Consider the following 27,122-nt stretch of genomic DNA (forward strand, 5'->3'; position numbering starts at 1 on the left):
GCATGTAACTATGAGCAACGGCTAACCCGAAACTCACTTTATCCATTTTGGAAATAATAAGTGTGGTCTGTCACACCCATTATTTCCACTTAAACTGTCTATAGCCAAAGACCTAAAAGATTTTCTACTATTCTGGACTCATTCCAAATAAAACTCCAGGCACTGATGCTATACTGCTTGGCAACATTAAAAAACAAAAACTTTTAGTCCATTGTTAAAAGCAAGGTTCTGTATTAAGCAAAGTTGGAACATCGATTAGAATGTAGAGAGTGGATCAGTGTTTCCGATGTATGTATTTAAGGCATTGGTTTATTGGTATTGTCATCTACTCCATGAAGAAAAGGACGTTGTTTGGCACAGCATATGACATTAGAAAAAATCCAGAGCTGAAGCTTGTCCTTTCTCTGAAGGAAGAAAAAGCATTTGACAGTGTAAATAGGACTGTGCATTTGCAGTCCTGGAGTAATTAATAACATATACCAATGTTAAGCCATTACATGCTAGTTTTACAGCCAGAGTAAACCGTGGTGTGGTTCTTTAAACGATTCCTCTGAAGCAGAGAAGGTCCTGGCATTGCCACAATGGGTACTAGTTCTCAACTTTGTTGTTATTTTCAACCTAGAGGCGCTGGAATTGCAGGGCAGAAAGAAGCAGGCATTTGTTGGACTAAGGGTACAGGCCCCAGTTTTTTGTTGCTTGCATCATCACGACAATCTGAGGCTTAGATACCTTAGTGATGACACTGATAGACATCAAAAACAGATGTATCACCTTAATGAGCTATACAACTATTTGGAATAGTTGTGTAGAACTTCTACTAACCAACGTCTCTCTGTAGGCTAATAATCTGAATAGGACAATTGATTATATGGGAACGAAACATAGATTTAGGAAATACATGAGATAAATTCAGAGAACTTACTGTTGCTGAACGTCCATGCAGACAGAGCTTCACTCCATTGTCCTGGGGTCCTAGTGTTGACTCGAACTCTGCACTGGTACAGCTGCTTGGGCTGTAGATTCTCGAGGATGACTCCGTTTTTTGTTTGATTCACTACCATAATAGATGCAGGCTCATCAATACAGTTAACTTTCCTGTATTCAACTTCATATACATGCTGCTCTTTGATCTGCATTGAGGGAAACCATGTCAAGTTCAGAGATGACTGGCCTTTTGGAATCAAGATGAGACCTTCTGGTGGGGGGAACCCTTGAGGAATGATAGGAGAAAACTATATAAAATAAAGGTCATTATCTCTGAGGGTTAATCAAAATAGCAGCTGAGGCTCTAGCATACAGAAGATCATAGTGTTAATTGATTTTCAAATTGATCACAAACCTTAGATATGTATTTTAAATACATTGCAAAAAATTAGGTATGATAGCATAGAATTAATTTCTTTTCTTTTTCTATTGCAGCCATACAAATAGGCGGTTGAGGACTATAAACTTTTTAACATTCATGCCAATAGGTAAAAAAACAAGTGGAGAGATTGCGACAAAAACTCTGTTGTCTTGATGTATTCTTCACCCCAAATGTGTAAAACGTTCCTGCATAAATCAAAGGCATGAACAACCTACAAAGCTTTCTCAAAGTAAAACAAACACTCTTGATTGCCCTCCTCTTTTGCTTGGTAATAATCATGCTTCCTCTTTCTTCCAATTCTGTACCCCCTCATTTTGATATTCGGCATGCCTCTGACAATATAATACACATCCATGGTCTCATTTTCACTGCTCTGCTTGAGCCATGATCCTCAGAATATTTTGTTTCCTTTATTATCCCACTCAGGGTTGAAAGTTCCACAAGCAGATAGGGAATTGCATCTTCCATTTCTCTTTTCTTGGTGAATGACTACCTATGCTTCATCTGGCCAGCTTTAAGGGAAGTACTGTGGAGGAAAGTATCCTCTTTCTTGGCATGGCTACCCTCATTTTCTGCCTGTTGTTAGTGTGTTTGACTGTGTTCACTGGGAACCTGCTAACCAGAATCCCAGTGATTATGCTCTCTCCCTTCAAACATGGTTACTTGAACCACTTACACCCCACATTTGGCATACTGGCACCCCCCATGTAAGTCCCAAGTATTTGGTACCTAGGGCATTGGGGCACCAGGGGATCCCCATGGGCTGCAGCATGTATTATGCCACCCATGGGGAGCACATGCAAAGTGTATTTGCAGGCCTACCATTGCAGCCTGCGTGAAACGGTGCATGCTCCCTTTTTACTATAGGTTACTGCACCAGCTCACTGTAAGTCACCCCTATGGTAGGCCCTCCTAGCCCAGAGGGCAGGGTGCAAGTATCTGTATGTGAGGGCACCCCTGCACTAGCAGAAAGGCCCCCACGAACTCCAGTTCCATTTTCCTGGACTTGGTGTGTGCGGGGACACCATTTTATGTGTGTACTGGACATAGGTCACTACCTATGTTCGGCTACATAATGGTAATTCCGAACCTAGGCATGTTTGGTATCAAACATGTTGGAATCATACCCCAATACTGTTGCCAGTATTGGAAGTATGATTCCATGCACTCTGGGGGCTTCTTTGAGGGCCCCCAGCATTGCTCCTATCAGCCTTCTGGGGTTTTCTGGGCAGCCCAAGCTGCTGCCACCCCCTCATACAGGTCTCTGCCCTCCTGCTGCTTGAACAGCTCAAGCCCAGGAAGGCAGAACAAAGGATTTCCTTTGGGAGAGGGGGGTAATACCCTCTCCCTTTGGAAACAGGTGTTATATGGCTTTGGAGGGGTAGTCTCCCCAAGCCACTGGTATGCTTTGAAGGGCACATTTGGTGTCCTCCATGCATAAACCAGTCTACACCAGTTCAGGGACCTCCAGTCCCTGCTCTGGCATGAAACCGACAATCTGCATCCACAACGAAGACTCTGCATGCAACATTGTTTCCATGGCTACTTCCAGCTGCTGCAACATTTCCCCAGCTGTGCATCCTCTGAGGGTGGCAAGTCTTCAGTCTGCATGAGAAAGAAGCAGGAATCTCCCTTGGAGTGAAGGTGTCACTCCCCTGCATCCGCAGGCACAAACTGCAACGACAACTGGCTGTGTGGATCTCCTATCATCCTGAGCTGCGTGGCTCCTGCATCACAGGTGGTGGTCCGGAGTAGTCCTCTTGGTCCTCTCTGCCAGCTGTCCAACTTTGGTGGAGGTAAGCCCCACGCAGGACAGTACCCCTGTGCACTATGCCTCTTGTAGCTACCAAGGCTTGTTGGCATCTCCTCCAAGGGATCTTCAGGCTCCGGGTAGCCCCAGCCCCCAGCACTCCTTTCTGCAACGCACAGCCCTCTGCATGCTTCTCCTGCGGCGTGGGACCCTTCTTCAGTTGTGGTGTGTTGGCTCCTCTGTGACTCCTGGTTCTTCATCCAGTAGGTCTCCTGTGGGGGCTGCATTTTTCTTCTGTGGACTCTCTGCCTTGCTGAGAGTGCCCCTAGGATTCCCCCCATGGGTGGAGTCCTCATGAACCTTGCTGGACCCCGGCAGCTCCACTTTTGCTCCACCGTGACTTCTGCCTTTGCCAAGGCTTGTTGGTGATTTTTCCACACTACTGACCGACTACAATCATACATCCGGCGTAGAACATCGACTGCATCATCCAGGAACTCTTCACCTTCTCCAGGGCTGCATTCCTGACCATCTTCATCCTACTGTCGACCACCTCCTGCAACCACAGTTGGGTGGGTATTGGATTCTGCCCCCAGTGGACTCTTATGTGACTTCTGGACTTGGCCCCCTCTTCCACAGGTCTTCCTCTTCAGGAATCCACCACTAGTTTCCTGCATTCTTGTCTGGGTGTTGCAATATCTTTCTTTTCCTTTTGGGTGGTTTGGGGAAAAAAACAGTAACCTACTCCTTTCTTCCTGGTTGCTGGAGGGCGCTGTGGTACTTACCTTTGGGGTTTCCTAGTTCCTCCAGCTACCCTCTACACATTCCACTTACCTAGGTGGGGGTCCTGCATGCGCATTCCATTTTTTTTGTATATGGTTTGGGCTCCCCCTAGTGTCACCATTGTCTATTTGCATTTGCACTGTTTTCTATGGTTTTCTATGCCTATTTCTGATTACTAGTGTACATATCTAGTGTATTACTTACATCTATTGGAGGGTTGCCTCTCTACTACTTGTTGGTGATTGTGTCAATAAAATAAAGTACCTTTGCATGTCTCCAAGATAAGCTTGGGCTGCTCATCCACAGCTACTTCTAGAGAGCCTGGATTATAGACACTGCGTACACTACACTAATAGGGGATACCTGAACCTGATATACGGGGTAAGTACCTTAGGTACCCACCACACACCAGGCCAGCTTCCTACATACTTTTCTTGGATGACAGTTCCCTATATCGGAAACTAAACCATTCTGCATTTTTGTTTGGGATATCCCTGTCTACTCTGGATAGAGGAGTCTGGATTATTTCGTTTTTTTTAACACACCGATTTCAATACAGCCATTTTCTATGGGAACATAGAGTATTACTGACATTTTTTGCAGGCCCTCTGACTTGAATAATAGTAGGTTTTCTCCAGTATATGGTGAAGTATTGGCTCTAGGAACTTATTTTGAGGTTTACTGTATAGAAGTCAAGAACCAGGGTTTGTTAAATGATATACAACTGTACCGAGAATCCTCAGGGTTGAGCCAACTGTCCCACATGATGTATCAGGTTCCCACAAAATGTATTTTCATACACATATTTACCTTTAGTGTGAGACTTCCCATGTCTAATCCCTCTGCAGGGTAACCCAATCAGAGTTCCAGCAAGTGGCTATATGAAGGTCTTTGCCAGTTCAAAGGTTAAATCTAATGTAAGACCCTCAAAGATCATCCTCTCCAATGGTTGTCAATAAACCTATGATCGGGTTTAAGACTCATTAGGGGTCTTCAATGCCTGATACAGATTGCAGCATCAAATGGCCTTCTGTCTGCTACCAACATGCTACAGTCACATATCAAATGCAACCTATGCTGGGAGGCTGTACTCTCTAGACCATGGGTACTCACAAACTTTTTCTCGGGGGCCAAATTTGCAGTATGGTTTGCGGCCGAGGGCCGCAGTGAAGTGACAGCGGGGGTGGGGGGGGTGGGGCTTACAGGCCACTAGCCAGGATCGTCATGGAAACGCTATAAGATAATGGCCGTCATACGTAAACATAGAGGAAGGCCGCGGGAGCATGCGCAAAGAAGCCACTATTGTGCATGCTTCCGCAGCCCTCTTCTATGTTTATATACGGCGGCCATTATCATATGGCGTTTGTCGGACGTGTCCGCGGGCCGCCAAGGTAGGTCTGTGGGGCCGCTGGCGGCCCGCGGGCCGTACTTTGAGTACCACGGCTCTAGACAGTCGTACATTGTTATATGTATCATTATCCCTGGTGTCTGGTCCCCTTTTACAAGACGTACTCCTAAAATTATATCTTATTTCTGATAAGACTTTGAAAGTATGAGCTCAACTCTTGTACTTCAAGTTTCCCCAGGTCTTCTGCTAAGCTATGCGCATTTGTATAGTGTGCTAATCACCTGTGAGAGTATGCAGGTTCCTTGCAGGTCTATTAGGGGAACGTATTCTAAAAACTAGGTGTTCAGCTTCTTATGGAACTCAAGAAGCGATGAAGAGGCTCTGATGTGCTGTGGGACCTCGTTTCATCGTTTGGGAGGAATGGAGAAGCACAACCTCCTACTCTTTTTGTGTATGCAGGGTACAGGTGCTAGTTAGCATCTAGCTGAATGGAGGTGCCTGGAATGTTGGTGGAAGTGTATGTGACTGTTGAGGTAGGCAAGGTCTATGTTGTGTAGTGCTTTGTGTGTGTGTTTGAGGAGTTTGAACTGAGTGAATTTGTGAATGGGGAGACAGTGAAGCTCCTTGAAGTGTGGCGTGATGTGGGTGTGGTGTGTTAGGTTTGAGGATGAGTCCTACTGTAGCATTTTTATGATTTGGAGCCTGTTCAGGAGCTGTCTGAATATTCCCGCATATAGTGAGTTGCTGTAGTCAAGTTTGCTGGATATTAGTGCCTGTGTGACTGTTTCCTGGTTTTGTCTGGTAGATACTGGAATATTTCCCACAGCATCCTCTGGATGTGGAAGAAGATGGAGGTCACTGTGTTTACCTGGGTTGTCATGTCAAGCTTTTTGTAATGGATGATTCCTAAGTTTCTGGTATGGGGTGTAGGGGTTTGGTGTGGAACGAGGTGTGAAGATCACAACTTTTATCTTGTCTGAGTTGAGTGTGAAGCAGTTGGATCTCATCAAGGTGGCACCCGTGGTCATGCAGATGGTGAAGACTTCTGACACTTGGTGAAAGGGGCATTCCACCTAACATTCAATTCATCTACACATTGTGGTGGCCGTTGGCACTAATGCCAGCGTCTGCCTGACTACAACAGTTGGAATGTATTGCAACAGAAAGCTCTCTTTTCTCTTATGGGCATCCTCCTGGTTGGATTACTGTTTGCCTTTTCATGTTTCACCTTGTAAGAGGTAAGGTCCTTTAGTGGTAGCCTCCCTGGTGCCCTCCCACCAGAAGTGGATCTTTTTGTGAAACAAATGATGCCAACATTTAGGGCCTCGTTAGTCGCAGAAGCCTGCCTCATGTGATTATCCCAATGATTTTACTTAAAGTTATTTCCATTCTACCTCCTCAATGCTTCTTACTTGATCACCAAAATGTATACAGAAATAGAATCCATTGGGTGAGCATTTGATAAAATAATTACTTCCCCCACAATAAAAACCATCATCTTGCCATAATCAGGTAATTGAGACCTTAAAAGAGCTATGACATATTTTTTTCATGTTTTTTTCTATTTAAGTTGTGAATATATTTATTTTCCATAACTATTGATGATTTGTAAATATATATTTAAATCATGCAATGCTTTAAAAAATGGCATTTAATTCTGCTGTCTTCTCTGCACATTTTTTGTGTGTTTTTAATGTTTTTATTTTGAGAAGTACGACGACAGGCTTTCCTGTCTGTCAAAGAATTACTTTGTTGTCATACGTGTTGCATTCCTTCTGCTTCATTGTGGATGAATTCTCTTATTCTATAAATATATAAATGTGCATTGTAGGCCACTTCTGGTTTCCTTTAATCCGCCCTGAATAGCAACACATCTGTTTACAAGTGCCAGCAGATCCAGTAGAGTTTGTAAATCTCAGACGTGGTGCTTGATAAAAGTTGTGTAGCATAAAATAGCAGTATGTTAGCGGTCTGCATATGAGACAGGGTTCGATGCTAGCTTGTCATTGCAAAATAAATTTGCTTGGTTTCTTTTCTGTTAAGAATTGTGGCAAAATTAAGATGTTGCTGACTCTCAGATAACCACTAATATTCATGGGAAGCCTTGTTCTGATATTCTTAGACTGCAGGGTGTGTCTATATCCATACCACTGTGGATGACACTTGACGTTCAGATATCAAGCCAATAACGAAGCACACTTTCTAGCTGTATATGACAGAACTCAGCTTAGTTGAGCAAGAACACATTTGAAACCAAGTTTAAACCTGACTTGCACACTCAATGAATTTCAAACACCAATCTTCAGTGGCATTGGCCTACACCCTGAATAAATGAGTTTATGAAATAAAGGCAATTTCTTGACACCATTCTTTCTCAGAGCTTTAGATAAGTGCTCCAGTTGCTTCTAGATCAGACATTTCTACTAAAAGTATACCATTTGAAATGTAATGCCAAGGATATAATAAATCATATGGTGTCTGTTATTATGCAATTTCTTGAGGCCTACCTGGCACTAACAGATGTTGCCAAATATTCTAACTGGCTGACAGCAACGTAGGTCATAGGCTTCTAAGTGAAAAGAGCAAAACTCCGATTTCACCTTAGCATGCCCGTCACATGTGTTAGCTGCCTTTAATATATGATCTTGATCTTCTATTATGTGTAGGACATGGTTTTGGTCAGGGTCGGACGGGCCTGTAGGGCAATTAGGCAGTGTCCGATGGGCTGGCCTGACAGATCAGTGTGGGGCGTTTTTTTCAGTGAGCTTTTGGTTAGACGCCTGGGTTGCACAAGCAGTAGAAACTTCTGGGCTGTTGACAACACCAAAACTAAGAGGTGTCCTTGTCCAAATAGAATATGCATTCTTACCAATGGCATCCGTCTTAAAGCTTGCCTCGGGACCTGGGTGGCCCAACCCGCCGTCCCCAGTGCGACTCAGCTGTACACAGATGTAGTACTCTGTACTCGGCATGAGGCCTTCTAGTTTCACAGTTTTTTCTTTGACTCCGACTGGAATGGGAAACAGATAAAAGGACATTTTTACACGTGACATTTTAGTAGTCTTGAAATGTTTCGTCAAACGTTTTACAAGAGTCTATTATTAATTTATTTCACTGTATTTATAAAGCGCAAAGGTACGATTGCGAAGAGTCTCTTGGCGTGTAGAAATACTATGACCAGAAAAAACGTGGATGTCCAGCAACGAGCGCGTCTCAAATGAGAACAGCCAGGAGTTTAAACATTTCTTGTAGGGGCGTAACGCAGGCCACTGCTGCCCCTAGGGCGTGGGGAGGCAATCATCTAGGGTTCCCTGAACCCTTCATGGGGCCCCCAGTCAGCCCAGGGCTAATGAACATCTGTGAGAAATGGGGGACTCAGGGCCACTCTTCACATTCTCTGGGGGTGGGACGGGTGCAGGGCAGAATTTATCATTACGCTACTGATTTCCTGATTCTCAAATATGCAGGATGAACACGAAGTCGGAGGAGATTGAGGCACAACTATGGCGTAAGAGTCTGGACGGAATTGTGGGTCATCCTAGCGCCGCCCCGTTTTGAGGTTTGAGGTGAAAACATGTACTAGAGGATCCTTTCTTTCGGAGGTGAGATTTGATGGGTGTGGGCCTTTGTCTATGTTCAACAATTGTAGAGTGGCCATTCAAAAATACCATAAGGATGAAGGGAAATAATTCTCGGTGCCAGGTCACTCTTATTTGGGTAACTATTCGTGCTTTTTAAGTTGTAGTTATTCATTCGTATCATCAATGTACAATTTAACACTGAGGTGACAAAAAGGTAATGTTAACAGCTCCATTTCTACTACAAGTTCACTCGGAATTCCGCTAACCATGAGACCCCAGGGGTGATAAGCTGCCCTATACAAAGTATTGATTGATTGATTGACTGACCTGATTCTCACTGGAAATGTATTCCTTAACACTCCAGGCCTCTAAAGGATATGAGAGCACACTGTTCAATATTGAGCAATAATATCCAAGTGGGAGGGCACTCCAAGTAGCTGCTTACCAAAAGTTAAATTAAAGAGTCTGTGAACAATCTTTGAGGGGGGAAGTGTGTGTGAAGGGTTGGAACTCCCTGGTAGTTATGGCCAGTGGTGGAGCTAGAGGGCTCAGATAAAAGCCAGCGATCTAATTCTCCCCTTCCTTGCTCAATTACTGTTTGGGAGAGACATTTATCTTAAATAAAATAGCTATTTGAAAACAGATGCTTCAACTTGAGGATGTACTTCCAAATATGCTTGGCAAATGTTGATGCCTTGGGTCCTAGGTTTCATGAATGATAACTGATCTGCAGTGGTTTGTGATTTGTGACTGGCAGGACTAGCTCTGAAATGTTTGGAATATTTGAAGTATTCTTCATTAAGCGTAGTCTTCTCTTCCTTGTTTCATTCATTACAGCATGTGGCATGTCGCTTCGCAACAGACACTTTGAAGCCCTTTGCTTCAATGCAGGTTTCTCCTCTACATGAGCCCCTTCTGGTCATAGCCACTCCCCCACCATCTCGAATAAGATTGTTCAAACATATGACAAAAACCTGTTTTTTGCATGTGTTTCCCAGAAGACTATTTCTAGAAGTCTAGCAAGGCTTTGCCACTTCCGGCTGAGCACCTGGGGTGCCGCTCTTTGGGGTATCAACAATGCTTTCTTTGCTTTAGTGTGGACTGTGTGCTGTCTTTGAGCCCTCCTCACCATATAGGTTCATGAGAGGATGGGCGTCGGAGAACCAGATGACCGTGACCCATGTATGGCACATGGCTTGCTCTGCTGTGCCTTGGCACTGAGAGGATCTGCTTTTCTGATCCCAGTGTTTGCTGGTATTAGCAATTCTTTTTTTCACCAGTCATGCTGAGTCCACCCTTGTAGTGTGGATCCTTAAAGTATTTGTCTGGACTCCAAACTCGTCTTTGTATTCTTTTCTATAGTGCATAAAGGATGGCTATTCGTGAAAAATGTTATAATGCTCTTCAAGGGAATATAGGAGTCTATTCTGTCTTTACAATAGATCACTGAATATCAGGGACCCAAGAAATACAAACACACATGTAGAATCATTTACCACATTACATCTTCTATGCTTTGTTTTTTGCTGAGATACTTATAAAATTCCATCTGCGGAAAGAATTCTTAACTAAGGCATCATTCTCACTTTAAGATGTGGTGATGGACACGGTCTTTTCCTGCCTCGTGGTGGTGAACTTATTAACTGTTTCACCTTCATCTGCCAGGGCACTGGTCTGCTATGATTTAAGGACACACCAAAACGTTCTCTGGGGTCCAAAAATTAGGGTTTCTTATGTCCGCAGGGCCACTGAGCCACTGCAGTCCCTCTGCCCCACCAAAATTAATAGTTTTAATGATTTAATGACGACTGCCTTCTCCCTAAATAAATTGTTGCTCTTAAAAGTCGGCGGAGAATGTGCGTTTGATCAGAATATGTAAGGGTGTATTTATTGGAGGATTTGCAGTTCTCCCTCTGAGATGTTTTGGAGACAATAGTGCCACATAGTATATTTCAAGGCGCATTGGGAAAGAAATATGGGTAAAACAGGAAATGATTTAAAGGCCACTTTGTTGTTGTGGTTATTAAAACTCTACTATGTAACCTTTAATTTTAAAGGGCACTGAGACAGTAAAACGTGCCAAAACGCATTTTCAACAGTCACAGGACTAAAACTTAATCGGATTTGAAAAACAATTTATTTAGGGTTGGTGGTTCTCTTCCAAGAACAGTTTTAGAAATATACTGTAAGGTTTTGCATTTTGAAGTATACCGGGCAAACAGCACTGACCAAAATATAATATTTAAAGATAATTTTAGATAAATAATTTGTTATCCTGTATAACAGAGATAAATAAGCCTCTACTAACTATGGGCCTTATTTAGAGTTTGGCAGAAAATGCACACCGGCATAAATGTGGAGAATGTCCTGTGCACCTTATCACAAGTGCAGTTTAGTCCATGGAACTTTAAGTGCTGCAATTCTTGCCTGACAACAGCAGTTCGCACCTGGCTCATTTGTTCCTGCGCCTTTAATGGCCTCTTTGTTCTATTCTCTTTGTTCCTCTAGTTCCCTTACCCTCCGTCCATGGTTCCTGCCTCATTAACGTCTTTTCAGTTTGCCTCCTTTCCTAGGCCTCCTTTATCCCATTCTGTGTGGGCATTCAATCTTCGGCTTCTGTGTGGAGTTTGCGATATACCTGGGGCTAGTTGTAGAATTCCCTCTGCTATCAGGAGGTAAGTCTTACCTTTAGTTATCCTCCTGTCTATTTCTATCTTATGCTTTTGCCTCATCATTAATTGTCCTCTCGCACCCTGGCATGGAGACATCCATGTTCCTAATTTGGTCATAAGATATATATATATTATATCTATGTGTGTGATTATATATATATAAATAAATGTACATATTACCTACTGGCGGTTGCCAGTAAGTAGTTATAGTTAGGACCATAATAGCGTTTTTTGACTTGCCTATATTTTTGGCACCGTTTGATGAATCTTCACGAAAAGTTTCAAAAAAACTGTTCCTGAGAATCTTGTTGTACATGTTTGGGGTGATCCATCAGGTGGGGGCTGAGAAACAGGGGGGGGGTCAAAAAAAGTGTGTTTCCCATTATAATTCCCATCGAGATTGTAGAGAGGATTACAGCCAGAACCGCTGGACGGAATTACACCAAATTTGGTATATATCTGTTCATTAGTTTTTGAGACAATAAAAGAAAAATAAATATAGATATCTAGAGGTGCGAAGGATTCGCAAATAATTATGACCTCATGCAGAGATCTGCAGAGCTCTGATTGGCCTCCAGCACCTGGAAGTGTTGGCAGCCATCTTCGGAATCAGCTTCAGCCGAGTCCCAAGAAATAAGATTGAAAAAAAGAAAAAGGGCCAGGGTGGGGACACCCTGACTCTCTAGCTCTGGTGCTGAGGTCCCAGAGGAACCCCGTCCAGGGTAAAAAAAAAAAAGCACTTAAAAAAAAAATGGCTGCAAATTTACAAGGGGGTTGTGAATCTGTTGCAAAAATTTTAGAAAAACAAGCGTGGTCGTCTACACTAGTTTTATTAAAGCCTTGGGTGGGCCAAGTCCCTAGTGGCATATAAAGAATAAAGGAGGAGGGCACACCTGGCCCTCCTCCAGGGCTTATTTATGCCCCTGGGGACTGCCACATTCCCCAGGGAAAGATATTAAATTAAAATGTGGGGGCCCATGTGGCCTCCCAGTGGCCCCCCACGTGGCCCCCCTGCAGCCCCACGGAGCGCCACCTACCAGGGGCAAATGATGAAATAAATGTAGAGAGTTCCACATGACCCTGCCCCCCCCCAGAGCCCACGGGACTGCCACCTCCCCAGGGCAAAAGCTTAAATTAACATGGGGAGGCCCACGTGGCCCCCTGCAGCCCTGGGTACCACCACCTCTCCGAGGAAATGATTAAATAAATGAGGGGGGCCGCCTAGCTCCCCCGCAGCCCTGGGGAGCACCACCTCCCTGGGGCAAGTGATGAAATAAATGTGGGGGCGCCACGCAGCCCTCTCCCCACAGCCCCAGGGACCGCTACCTCCTCAGGCATATGATGAAATACATGGTGAGAGGGGCCCATGCAGCCCCCCTGCAGTCCCGGGGATCACCACCTCCCCAGGGCTGAAAAAAGATAGTGAAGGGGGTCATTTGCGGGTCCCCGGCCCTGAGTATCACCACCTCCGGCGGCTAAATGCAAAGGTTGGAGGGGGACTGAGCGGCCCCCCTTGTAGAGCCAGTAATTTCTCTGGGAACCACCACCCCCCAGGGCCAGCACCTGCTATGTCCGGGGGTGCCCACCACCGGGACACAGCTGTTTGCTGTGACTTGGCTGGAGCTTTGACAGCTCCTGCCAAGTCAGAACAAACACTCTGGTCCCAGCAAGCAAGAGCTGTCAGACAGCTCTTGCTTGCTGGGAGTGGATGTTTCTTCTGTTTCCCTGCTTGCAGAGATGAAGGAAGGAAAATAGAAGAAACTATTGCTCTCACAGACAGGGAGCTCCATGTTTAGCAGCTCCCTGTCTGTGACAGCAATGCTGGCTCCCGCAGGAGGCAGGAAGTTGGCTGAGACTGCAGGGGCCTTATGAACTCTGGAGGCTCCCCCCTCAGTCCCTTTGCACAGTGGGTGCCATGCAGGGCATCCAGGATAGATGGACGGGCCATGGGGGATGGGGTCCCTGGAGCCGAAATTAGCCTGGTGAGAGGAACCATGCAGCCGCCCTCCCAAAATAAATATATATATTAAGGCTGGGCCCCAGGGCATGCGGTCCCTGGGGCCGAATTCGACCATGAGAGGGAGCAGGGCAGCCACCCTCACCCACCAAAAAAAACAATTTATAAGGCCAGGCCCTGGTAGAAGAGACCCTGTGGCCGAAATCGGCGGGGGAGGGAGGGCGCCTCCATGGACTGTTTTTGTGCACTAAGTTGCCCATTCCTGCACAAAAACAATTCTGCATGCAATGAAGGCACCCTTGCCTACATTGGCGCTATGCACCAAATTGTGCACTAGCTCAGGGGGAAAGGTCAGAAATGCACTGTATCTTGTAAATACAGTGCATTTCTGCCCTTTCAAATTGCAATAAGGCAGTGCAGCAAAACAATCTTGCAGTGCTGCTCTTCGAACATTTGTTGTAAGTAACTAAAAAGTGTGATCTAACTTTCTGCAAAATTCTAACACCAAATGAAATCAGGCTGAAACAGGAGGCAAGTGGAATATTGTGTGACATGCTTGCTGGTAAGATGTGTGGTTACGAGCGTGGGGCTAAACTCGCAAAGTTTTACTCCACGGAATTCCACCAATTGGAGGAAAATGTGCAGCTTGCACTGCTTGTGCTGCAATTTAGTACTGTTAGTGCATCAGTGCTGAAAAATTAGCACGCACTGCACCATGCGTTGTGTACGAGTGCACAGCCATTCAAGTTGACTTTGCTGCCACTTGAGTAGAGAACCTACTGGTGTGGCAGCAAATCTACTCAAGCGGCAGCCTTTTGACCCTGACCGCTCGCATTAGAAAATCATGCTAGGAGACACCAAATCTCGCTCGCGCTTGGCAGCTCACATTTTCTGGAGCCTCGCAGGAATAAAATTCTGCCACGTGGCGGCCGGCGGAATTGGGCCAGAACTCTGCGTTAAAGAGTAATGCGAAGTGACCAAAATTCCACCCAACCCTAGTGATTACTATGAAATAAAGCATTTACTTGGCTTATATTTTGCCAATTGTCATTGCAAGGGAATATGTACTCCAGAGTGTACTTGGAGGACATGTTTCACACAAGGTACTGCTGCCTCGCCCTTGATCCGCAGCGCTATGGTTAGCATCATGCTAAACTGGCATTTTTGTAAGAATGTCGCTGATGACATAATTGCTACGCAATGCTTTATAGATTTGGGCCTGTGCAGTTTTTCCTCACTCACACAACGAGCTGCAATTTATGACACAGGGCTCAGTTGCGTGAACAATGCAAGTCTAGGCCTGGACGTTTTTAATACTTCAACTGTCTAGACTCTGAAGTATGTTTGTTTATAGGTCAGATTATCATAGTGCACATAGCTCAATTTGCAAATGACTGTAGACTTCAACTTGAGCACTTACAATCATATTTGCACCAGTTTCTTTTTATAAAATGGCATTCTTGGTAGAAGCTGTGGTGGTGCAAAATCTGTCAAGAGGGCTTTGACGAGAATGACTAAAGCTGAATCGCAGGATGTTTCTCTTTCGTTGTGTCTGCGTTAATAATCTGGTTCATCAACAAAAAGTAGGTATGAAAGGCTTTTAGTTGTCAGAATTGCACATCTATTTTTGGCTCTTACCGTCTTTGTACAGCCAGGATTGTGAAGTTTTTGCAGGTTTGTAAAGAAGTTTAATTGATACAATTGGCCCATCTCCCGTATGCGGCTCAGCGTTGACGTCGATGGTAAGGTGGTAAGGCCCGCTGCCATTCACGCTTGGTCGAACCTGTGGCATAGGAAGAGCTAGAAAAAAACGATGAAAGTTAATGAAACACGTTGGCACATTTATTACAATCACGAGGAAGAATTTGTTTTTTTGTGAGAGACCCTAGCCTTGCGCTACACCTATCACTACACTATTGGATACCTAAGCCCCTTTGTTGCCACATTTGTCAAAAGTAATAGTGTGTCATTGCATTGCTAAGTACAGGGACGTCTTAAAATTCAACATATGAATAGGGGCATGATGGAAAATGCATGGTTTTTATCCATGACCGTGTTAAAAACCTAATCACAGCTTCTTATATTCGTTAGTGTATATTTAAGGGATAGCAGGACTGCCCAACATAGATACAAGATGACTACATCCGTACCAAATTTTCACATATCAACATACAATCAATCTAAATGAAAATTATTTACATAGTCATTGGTTATCTTATGAATCACACCTGGTTCTGACTCTCATCGATTTATATTCAGAGCTGGACTGGCACACCAAAGCAGCTATGTTCTTTGCAGCAAGCACATTAACCCCCTGCGCTACCTTAGATGAGTCAAATCTGCAACTAGACAAAACTCCCATCTCTCTCCAGCAGGTGCATTCCTCACCAGAGTTAACTTGACACGTGTGTTGTTGCCTTAAATCTGTTAGATATGCAAGGAACTCTGCAGTGCTTTTAAAACTGCTGCAATGCTTCAAAACCAGCCCCCACGCTTGCAGCCTCCTGGACAGGGGTGCCATTTGGTCAATAAGATTGAGGGGTGTGAGATTCAGGTTTCCCAACAGTTATGCAGGGATATCTTGCTAAAGCACATTAAATGAGCAGCAGGACATGAGAGGCCTTAAGGGGGCAGTGGAAAGAGAAAGGAGAGTTGTTTGTTAGGAGCCCTTACAACATATTTTCAGCCTAATAAACTTTTTAAGGCCTTCTAAACAGAGACGAGAGTGAGTGTGTGTGTGTGTGTGTGTGTGTGTGCATGTGCATGTGTGTGTGTATGTATTTGTCAGTGTGGGCATGTAAAAATCCCTGGTGAAATCTAGCAGACACTTCCTCATACCCACCTGAAAGCCCTTGTACCCAACTATTTACTACAGAATAAGTTTTTAAGTGGGTGTAACACCCCAGACTCCCTCCCTGAAGCTATTCCCCTTCTCCTCAGGAAATGCCCGATGCCAGGTGAGGCCTGCCAGGTGTGGCCAGTCTGACACTGTTTATATTGGATATCACTTTGCTCGTGTTAGTGGATTGTTTTGTCACATTAATGGGATGAGACACCGAAACAAACACTAGTATGACAAGACTTTGGAAGGTATAATGCTGAAGGGCACCTACACAGTGTGCAAAAAATTGATCCATTCCATTGCCCTGCTTAGTGTATTTAACAAAGAGAAATGCTCACCTTGTGCAATGCACAAAATCGTTACATTATGAATACTGACGAGGCAGGATGGACCCAAACTACAGGGGCAAGATGTGCACTGGGCAGCACCCCTGCATCTCACTGTAAGTGGTAGAACCCACTAATGAATGTTAACGAGGCGGATGAGTCCTGCACACAAATAGAAAGAGGTGCCTAAAGCAGCGCACAATGGATTTCTATGAATGTGGTAAACATTCAGACTCTTGATGAGGCAAGATGGCGTCCTCAACAAGGGAAGGTATTGCACAACCCAGTCATTAATATATTGATACAACTGAATGAGCTCTGCGCGAAAGGAGAAAGAGGTGACAAGAGCTGCTTAGTGGATTTCCTTAAGGCTTCTAAAACATGCACAGAGGTGTGGCAGCCCTCCTTCACAGCACAGAGGTCATCCTGCACCCAATCTTCAAACCAGTGGTGTAGCCAGTGTGTCAGGGGCTCTAGTGCAAGGAAGGAAATGGGCACCCAGGCCGCTGCTTTAACTGTGAAATACAGAAAAGCAAAATATCAAACAGGGATAAATCTATATTAAGTATCTAAGCAAAAAACTCAATTTTTTACTGAATAGTAATTTCTTTATTACAAATAAATCAATTTAATCATAGTGTCAACAAATCACCTGTGTACCTAACAAAATAATACACACACAAACTATATACAAGTCAAAAACAAACTTAACAACCAAACAAGCACCGTGAAACATAAAGTAAAATACAGGCTGCTTAACCATGGACAGGCAAGCAGTCGTGAATCCAGGTAGCGACAGTGAGAGAGGTAAGAATGGGTTTAGGTAGGGCTAACAGGGTTTTAAGGAGCGCCAAACACCCACCCACATAATAGTAATCCATTGCTACTCACAAATGCACTTCTAAAGATAATACAGCCAAAAAGAACCCAAAACAGTAGTAAATATACTCCAGCTCAAAACTGGAGTGAGTCAGCCCTCGACATGGCCAACTACTGGTAGTTAGACGCTCTCCTATAGAAAATAATGGAGACAAAGACTTAAAAACCTCCCCAAACGGAAATAATGTTAAAATAAATTAATTTGGTTAGACTTCTTAAAATATATACATACATTTATTTAAATGTTTACAGATTATATGTAAATTAAAAATAATAATTAGTTCATGTTAATAACCTTTTTTTAAATTTAAAAATAAATGTAACTTTAATTTTGTTGAAAATTAAATAAGTTAATTTAATTGAGTCCTATACATCACTTTTATCTTATTAATACATAATAAATAAATATAAATATTTTAATTTATTTAAATTAACTATATTAAAATTAACTAAATTAATATTTCCCTTAAAATCTTTTTAACTAATTGTTTGTAAATCAATAAACGTTTTAATGTTTTCCTATACTTTGCTGTAGAGAAATCTCCTCCCCGGGCGATCTCTGCGTACATGTCAAAAATTACAAGGAGTAACTTTACACACGTAAATTAGGCTTCACCCCCTGGCTTCAGAGGTGGAGATATAAAGGTCTACTATTTGTAGTAAATTTATGCTTGCAAATGGTGACTAGCCAAAAGTAGTACATTTACTACACAGTGAAAGAGTAAACCTACATATCTAGATTTACTCATGTCAGTTTGCCGTTGTGAATAGCCCGAATGAATTTAAATATGTGAGAAGCATGTAAACCTTCTCTTATACAGGTCCCTCCAAATGTCATATTGGAGAGGACATCTTTCACACGTGCATTGAATTTTCATTTGCATACATCAACCTCCCCTTCGCCACTTTACTTTTCATGTAGTACATTTCAGCAGGATAATTTTCATTTAACTGTTCCTTTGTTGTAGTACTCTGGGCTCTCTTCCCTTGTCTGTCTCCTTTTCACTGAAACCTTTGTGACTCTTCCCTGTTCCTTAGTGGGAAATTGTATTTGTGTGCTCTGTGATTCCATTTGTTCCTCTGTCTCAACCCACGTTCCCTAGCCTAATTCTTTACCGGTTAGTTTACTCCTTCACTTGGGTAAAAATTGACAAAATCTTAGACTTCACTAGGTTTTTAAAGAGTACTACCAGAAACCTCTGACAGCTTTAGATTTTCAAGAATACTACAAAGATGTTTTGTGAATTAACAAGTAACATCCATTTGAAATGAGCTTGTATGTGTAATTGTACAAGTGTATAAGTGAGCATTTGAAAAAGACTTTGCTTTAGTACAATCACGCTTGAATTTTATTTTTTTTCTCCAGGGGCAAAATCCTTTTCCATGTGGACATATCCATTCCCCTACACACTCACTGACTTTGAGGGTGTCCATGTCCCATTTCTGCTCTGAGAATTGATTTACTCCTGGCATTCAATGGATGGGTGGGTGTGCAATTCTGAAAACAAACTTAGGGGGTCATTATGAACATGGCGGTCTGGGCCGCCATGCCGGCGGTAATTAACGCCACGGCATGGCATCCCAGACCGCCATATAATGGACCTGGCAAAACCGCCACTGGCGTAACTCCGCCACCGCCAGGCAGCCTGGCGATGGCAGAGATACATATCCGACAGGGCATCGCTGCCCGCCGGATAATGTACCTGATTCTACCAGCCTATCCCTGGTGGTTCACCCCACCAGGGAGAGGCTGGCGGAATGGGTGCCCTGGGGCCCCCGTGCACAGCCCCATCGCGCAGGTCATTGCCCGATATATGGGCAGTGATATGCGCTACTGTTGCTGCTGTACCCGCTGCACTGGTACATTGCCGCCGGCTCCATGTGGAGCTGATGTCAATGTACAGGCCCTGCATTCCGCTGGGCCGGGTAGCAGAAACACTGTTTCCGCCCACCGGCCCAGCGGAATGATCATTATGTGGCCGGCGGGGTCTTCAATGCGCTGGTGGTCTTTTGTAGACCGCCAGCGCCGAACTCATCAGGTTTTCCCGCCAAGTTCATAATGGCCACCTTAGTCTTGTCCTCTCATCACTGGAGGAAATGATGTGCGATTTGGCTGCATACAGGGTTAGCAAGAGGAACATGCACATGGAATCTAGATAAGTCACTCTGGAACATGATATGCTAGGGGGTTAATGCATGTGCTGAGTAGGTACATTTGTAACTTGCTATGCTCTGAGTAGGTGGTAAATACCTGTGATGGGTGAGTGGTGAGGGTGGGGTGGTGGGAGAGAGCCGGGAAGGGTATGGAAAGGATGTGTACTCTCTGGAGGAAGCATTGTCTGCTTTCTGTTATGTTGTAAGAGTTTGGTGGGGGCTATACCCCTACCAACAACCCGTCTCCGTCTACAAACCTTGCTTTTGATTGGTGTGGATCCGTACCCAAAAAACACAGGGCCAGATTTACTAAAAAGTGGTGCAGTGCAGTGCTGCGCCAAAATTTGCAGTGCCGTGCTGCATCACTTTACAAATACGTACTAAAATACGGCACATCCCCATGTGGCGGTGCTAAATTTAGCTGCCAACGCAGGCACACTTGCACCATTGTGCAAGGGTGTCTACATTGAGGGGATTGATTGTTTATGTACAGGAAGGTGTCCCTTCCTGCACATAAACAATCTACAATGGCGATTTGGCACTTCTATGTGTGCTGCAGCATGCAGCACACATATAAGTAGCAAATCGTCATTTTTTAATGATTGTTTTTTGGCAGGAAGGCACACCTTCCTGCACATAAACTTTTATTTGTGGCATTTTGCTCCTTCTATGTGTGCTGCAGAATACAGCACACATAGAAAAAGCAAAAACAAGGAGGAATAAAAGTATTCCTTCTCGTTGTGCCATGCTAACTCCACCCCAGGGGTGGCGTTCGTTTTTGGCGCTGCCACAGATTTACACCTTCTTGTGTAAATAGATGTTGCGTTGGAACACCCACAGCAACACCCATTGCACGCCCCTCTGACACTGAAAACCATGTCGGACGAGCTTATATTCTAAGGGGGCGTTAAGCCACAAAATGTGGCCTAGCACTGCCTCGTAAATGTGGCGCACTGCACAGCGCCACGGAGTGTCACAAGAAGTGACGTTCCGGTTGCACTAGGGCCTTATAACTCTGGCCCATAGCGTTATATTCAAGAACTGTTGTTTCTCTTTACGATGGGCGGAGATGTCTTGTTGGGAGGAAATTGGGACCCTGTGGATAACAGGATGCCAGCTGGAAGCTGGCCACAACCTCCTGCCCGAAGATGGGGAAAGGCTGAAAGTGAGGGGGACAAAGCCAATCCAGCCAGGGAGATGGTTGGAACACCCTGGATGGAGGTTGGCTTCCCCAGCAATAGAACAGCATGCGTAGTACAGAGTAAACAGGGAATAAAGAAGAGTCTGACAAAGTATATGCGTCTGGCTGATCACCCAGCTGCTAATGCTGCTAGCATAGCAGTGTTTCCAAACCTGGATTTCGGGTCCAAAAAAACGGGACAACTCGTGGTTCCCCAGGGCGCTATCCCTGGGGTCACCCATAAAGAGGGCCTAATTAGTAGCAGCATTTACAAACATCTACCAAAATCTCCAAGAAATTAAAGCAGTTTGGTGACCTCCAAATGAGGTTGAACTCGTTCAAGGAAACATAACCTTAGGGATCTGCTTTTAAAAGAAAGGTGTCGACATTTCCCAGTGGGGTGTATTAATTCTACTGTATAGAGTACTGGTGGTACTCAGAAGGAACAGGTTATGTATATCAATTAACAAATTGCTCCCCTGTTTTTTTTTTAACCTCTGCAAACTTTGGTGATACTGAAGGCAAAAATAAAATGTGCAGCGCAGTCATGTTATAAGGAATGATCTTTGAGAGGACCACAAACATTTCCCTAATTCCAGTTTGTTTCACATCAGTCTTGCAGCGTCATCGGCCAGGCTATTGGCAAAGGGCTTGGGAGACACCTCATTAAAAGCAGTTCATCTCGGTACAGTGACAATCCACTCCCCTGCAATCACACATTGACTGTATTTTTGCATTTGGCTCTGCACAGGTGCCCTTCAGTTATGTCTGTGCTATACAAATACCACATACATACACACTGCTCTTACAGAGAAAAACGAGTACAGGAAGCCACCACTCAAACAAATATACTTTTAACATAGACGCTGAATATCCCTTCTGCCATTCCAGCCACTGTTTCTACTTGGCAGATCCAAATGCCGGTATCCCGCGGCTGAACTGTGGGCACCTTGAATTCGGCTACCACGAGGCTCTCTCTTTCTGTGGCTTTCTCAGCCTACGAGCAAATTAAAATAAAGCAGACGGTTACTTTTGCAGTCATTAATGTCATAAATCTCAAGTCAAAATAGCACAAAAAGCCATCTATCCTTAGCTACACCTTATTCCTGATATGGTAACATTTTTATTTATTGAATGGTTTAACAGATAATCTAATTTCAATATTAATACAATATTCATAAACAAGTTAAAAGAGGTATGACTTAAAAGACCCCCAATGAGGAAATGAAAATGATTAATATTGATGTAGTCTAACTGTTTAGTAGAGTCCCTCCTGTCACAAAGGTCATCAGAATGTGACAGTTTATGTTTTATGTTAATGGTAATTTCAATGGTTAAACTAGAAAGCTACACTGACACACTCTTTAAATGTGCACTTGCTTGAAATCACGTTAAAAGTACAAAACTTATGTTATAATGTAATTTAGACTCTAGACTAACAGTGCATTTAGAAGCGATAATGAATTTCTAATGAATAATAAATGATTAATGAGTTTAAAAATATGTGCAAAGTGAGAGAAATGCAACTCTATGTTGTACCTGATGAAATGCAGTAACAATGCTTTTCCCATTTGAAATGAAATGTATTATTCAAATTAATGAAATATTATTAAAGCTGAATCTATAGGTTGAATATTGCATGTGTTTCACTAAAACGTAATAATTAAACTCATTATTATGATTTCTTTGCGTTAGCATGAGTGAGGCCTGTTGAAGCATGTAATTTGTGACCGTGCTGGAAATGCTGATTCATTTCCTAACGTGAAGTTTCTTCTAGGTTATGTTCTCATGAGAAGCTTAGCTCGTTGGTAATAGATTCTTTTGTTTAAGTATAGAAAGAATGTACCGTAGTGTCCTTGACAGAAGAACAGTGTGAAACATGGACTGGTATTGAATACAATTGTCTCAAATGTGCGTGAAGTCACACAGATGGAAAATGTTCCCATGACTGACAGTGGAAGAAATTGAACTGTTTCAATTCTGAGTCATACGATTATTTTCTATTTGATGATGCCCATTCTACGTGACATGAACTGATACTTTTGACAAATCAGAATGCTTTGTGAATTCTTAAATATTGATGGACATTTAAACTTTGGGCACTTCCTAGCACCTTGCAGAGAGCTCCTGATGCTTGCAGATGCCTTGCTGATGCTTTGCTGGTGAAGATTCCCTGACTGCTGTATCCTTGGCAGTGGTGAGGCAGCCGTCAAGCCAGCGGCATCACCACCATTGTATTATGATGTTTCCACCAGACTTACCGGCAGAAATGCCGTATTACGACGTAATGGGACTGTCTGTAATAGCAGACAGTGTGCATTCCGAGGGTGCTGGCAGTGGGGCCCCTGCACTGCCCAGGACATGGTCGTGGGCAGTGCTGGGGCCTTATTTCCCCCAGCACTGGCTTTCCGCCAGCCTTTTCATGGCAGGGACCCCGCCATGAAAAGACTGGTGGAAATTGTAGTTGTGATCAGGTCAGCGGTGCCGAACCCGGCACGACTGTGGCTGATCACTACTTCGACCGCCGCTAATCCATGGTCCTGACAGTGATGGCAGTCTCCTAATAGTCTGACCACCAGGTTCATAATCTGGTGGTCAGATTGCCAAGAGTATGGCGGTCTGACTGACACCGCAAGTTTGGCAGTCTGTGGACCACCAAACTCATAAGGAGGCCTTTAGACATCCTTCCTATTTCCCTTTCAAGACTCTTGACCAAGCTTCTGAGATGCTGATTCTTTCCCTTTTTTCTTAAGTTTTGCTTAAGTTAGTTAGTGACCGGCAGTCCGAAATTATCTTTTTCCAAATTATTTTCGTCCTTTTTATGCTTTTTGTATTTTGTTTGCATGTGTTCCTCCCCACACGTTTCCCTGATGTGGTTAGGTATAAGGTTGACCTGTGCTCAGCCAAAGACTATTGACTCTGCTACATTTGAATTGACCAATGATTGTTAACTTAGGACAACACATTCTTTCAGTGTCTCAGATATTTTTACTGATGTTACGTATTATTCTTTAGCAACCCTTGGTGATTATGTATCTTTATTACTTGGTTTTGTGCATTGTCTATATGACTTTGAGCTTGTGTTGGTAATAAATTGTTAACTTTGTGCCTGATTGCAGTTTTCCTTCGTGTCCACATTGATCATGGTGTTTTAATTGTTTGGGGTTTTGTTGAAATTCTGTTGATGGTTCTACCACAAGACTTAATGGGTCCAAAGATTCATCCACCTGTATGAGCACTGATTTCATGCGAAGAAGCCCTTTAAAAAAAATAACCAATCAGTCTTAAAATATCAATTTCAAGCACACAATAAAAAAGTATATTGCATATGCATGTATAACATATTTAAAATACAGAGCCGTCATAATTCTTTTTCTCTGCATGCAAAACTTTGGACAAAAAAATAACAAGTGGCTCAATTAAGTAGGGTTTCTGAAAATACAACTACATATTGATGCAGCGAAACTAGGCCCAGTCTGCCTGTCAGTAATAACCAATGTGTTAACTTATTGCCACGGTTAGCTTTAGGGTGGTGAGTCCGGAGCAGCTTCACTTGGCTCTGACCTTGGGGCCACTGTGTTTAAAAATAACTTATGGGTTTGAAAGCATCTTCTGCAGAGTTCCTTGTGTGTCGACCTGTTTTCAGGCAACAATAAAAATGTCAAGATACCTCTGGTGACTAATATTCCTGCTGGAGACAAATCTGAGTTTTGTCTAGAGGCAGTTTGACTCATCATAAAGTAGGCAGATGGTCAATATGCCTTCTACAAAGAACATGTACCATGCAGATCACATAACTGAGTGCGAGTGGACTATGAATAGCACTATAAAAAAATAAATGCATGTCAGAGTGGGGCTATGGAGAGATGAGTGGTGCTGTTGGAGGGCGGTAGTAAGGAAATTCATGGACAAGGAGGTCATTGGGGGGGTGAGGCGGCAAAAAGACCATTGCACTGGGCACCACCTAGGCTAAAGCTGGCCCTGCCTATCACACACCATATTTAAATACCCTAAAACCATCTTCTGACAGATCCACCACCAGAAAAAACAAATAAGCAAAATGCCAGTCATTACATAATGTGTATTTGTAGAGCACACGTATCACCCAAGGGTATCAAGGAACTGAATAACAGATGTTTATTGTTTCCCAACTCAATGGTACTCATTTTATCGACCTCAGAAGGATGAAAGGCTGCATCAACGTGCCAGGATTTGAACCTGTGACCATGGGATCAAACACAGGCGAATTAGGCTACTAAGCCACCAGTCACAATAATTCCATTGGTGTGTTTCACATCTGTGTGTCAGAAATACTTACGGAACCTGAAGGAACCTTATACACGGAGCTATCTAATGAGTTAAGGACCAACTAGTAATAAATGTTTCTGGTCTTACACAAGTGTTGCTATCAACAGTGCAGCAGATTCAGTAAAACCGGACCCAGGACAGCGAGGGGCACATTGCACCTCTTTTACTATGCACCCAAGAGGCACGCCCATGTACCCTTGTTCTATCAATTTATTCCTTCATTCATCTGACCGGAATGGACCTAATAAGTAAGTAAGTCAAAAGCGAGCTAAGGTGGCTTACGTTCCTGTCTGGAATGTACCTGGCCTGGCAGTTTGGCCCGAGTGTTCCTTTTGGAGAAGGAACAAGGTTGATTTGTATAAGGCATGTCTCCTCCATCTATAGTAGTGTAGTGGATGAAAAACAATGGACTGGAGTACAACCTGAGCGATCGCCAGTGGCTGAGATTTATTCAAGCATCCTTTCCTTCACGTTGTTAGTTGCTCTCTGGGGAAGCCTCTTCCCACTTTTTAAAGCCATTTCCATTTTATCCTTCTCAAGTTCTCTATTGAGACAATGTTTGCTTTTTATGATGAATCTCCTGCTTTTGGACTTGTTTTATAGCAAGGCACCCCACTGTCTCACAGTAAAGGAGCGCTATAAAAAACACAAAATAAAACAAGCATTGGCAAAACAAGTATCCCGAGCCTATCGGACCTGCTGGCTTTGCCAATGGTTTTTTGCGATGTCAATGCTGTGCAGAATAGCTAGAGAGGATAGAAAAAAGGCTTATGATGTGGCCAGCCGCATCGTTTTGTACGTGCACACTGAAACGGGAGCTGGTGATTTTTTTTCTTATTTTTTACCAATCCGAGTTGGATCAATAAATAAAAAAAAAGTAGCACAAAGTATTTGTTTTTCTACACTGGGTAGAGGGAATCAAAACCGAGGGCAAGGAAGGGCCAAACTGTTCTGCATACACCAGGGTAAGCATGACGAGCCTAGCTCTGTTTACACTCCTATGTCTTCAATCCTTCGACGGACTAGTGGGTGGGCCTTCTTTGTACTCACTTTGCCTCATGTGGCAAAAAATGTGTCTTGGAATACGAATTAGCGCATCTCAGCGTTTCTGTAATACGGAAAGGAAGCGCAACTGTGCTCCAGTATGTTAAACACTATTCAAGTAGCAAGCAAATGTGAGACGCTAGACTATCAATCCTTCGTCACAAAACAGGGGGCTAGTATGTATTCAGTGCCCAAAAACATCAGCATCGATTGTACCAAGTGCTTCTGTCCTTTATGTCTTGGCCTTCCGCCTAGAAGACTGATGCTTACCTGGAGCACAGTTCCATCTTGTTTAACAAGCTTAAATTCTTCACGGGTAGGAAGTGGATGTCCAGTAGCTGCACACGTAGGCTTGTATTCTATCCCAGAATTCAACTCGATCGACTCTTGCAAGTTCAATATTTCTGGAGCCATATTTGGTGCACCTGAAAAAACAAGATGTTGATTTTGCTGTTGATTGTCACCGTCGCATTCTCGTGAAATGCGTCCCTGTATTTACTCTCAGTTCTTCCCCCATCATGTGCTTGTTAAAAGGGATTATCTTGCTCAATATAGAGGTCACAAGTTTAAATACGTGAATTGATTTATTTGAGGGAGACATATGATTTTCAGTTCTTGATGATTAAAACCCTCCTATTACTTACATTTAAAATCAAATCATGAATTTATTAAACCATTGGTGGAAGGCTAAGATATTAAGATCCAATTCGTTTAACAGAGTCTGACGTTTTTCCTGTACTTTAGTTGATACTAGATGCACAAAACAGGTAGTGCTGCTTTTGCCATCTCTGGGTTTCATCATACTGCACTTTGATCTGTGCGATACACTCGCCGTAGATATATATTTTTTCGGTCTATACTATATGTAGTGTAAGGCAGAAGATACTTAAAGTTAAGGGATGATTGCTATATCTTTTTCTGGGATGTACTAT

At 43.5% G+C, this 27,122-nt stretch overlaps 1 protein-coding gene across 2 annotated transcripts in view; it reads right to left on the bottom strand.

Annotated features, from left to right (window-relative positions):
- The window catches only part of TEK (TEK receptor tyrosine kinase), a 385,575-nt gene that overhangs the window by 145,828 nt on the left and 212,625 nt on the right, over positions 1-27,122 (bottom strand). For both annotated transcript variants that reach the window (XM_069240727.1, XM_069240736.1), the window contains exons 8-12: positions 26,461-26,615; positions 21,691-21,835; positions 15,096-15,257; positions 8,117-8,257; positions 923-1,210 (exon numbers count right to left, since the gene is read on the bottom strand). In XM_069240727.1, coding sequence (XP_069096828.1) covers positions 923-1,210; positions 8,117-8,257; positions 15,096-15,257; positions 21,691-21,835; positions 26,461-26,615 — 891 coding nt within the window. The remainder of the gene's footprint in view (positions 1-922; positions 1,211-8,116; positions 8,258-15,095; positions 15,258-21,690; positions 21,836-26,460; positions 26,616-27,122) is intronic.

Source organism: Pleurodeles waltl, chromosome 1_2, assembly GCF_031143425.1.
Source record: "Pleurodeles waltl isolate 20211129_DDA chromosome 1_2, aPleWal1.hap1.20221129, whole genome shotgun sequence".
Classification (NCBI taxonomy): Eukaryota; Metazoa; Chordata; class Amphibia; order Caudata; family Salamandridae; genus Pleurodeles; species Pleurodeles waltl.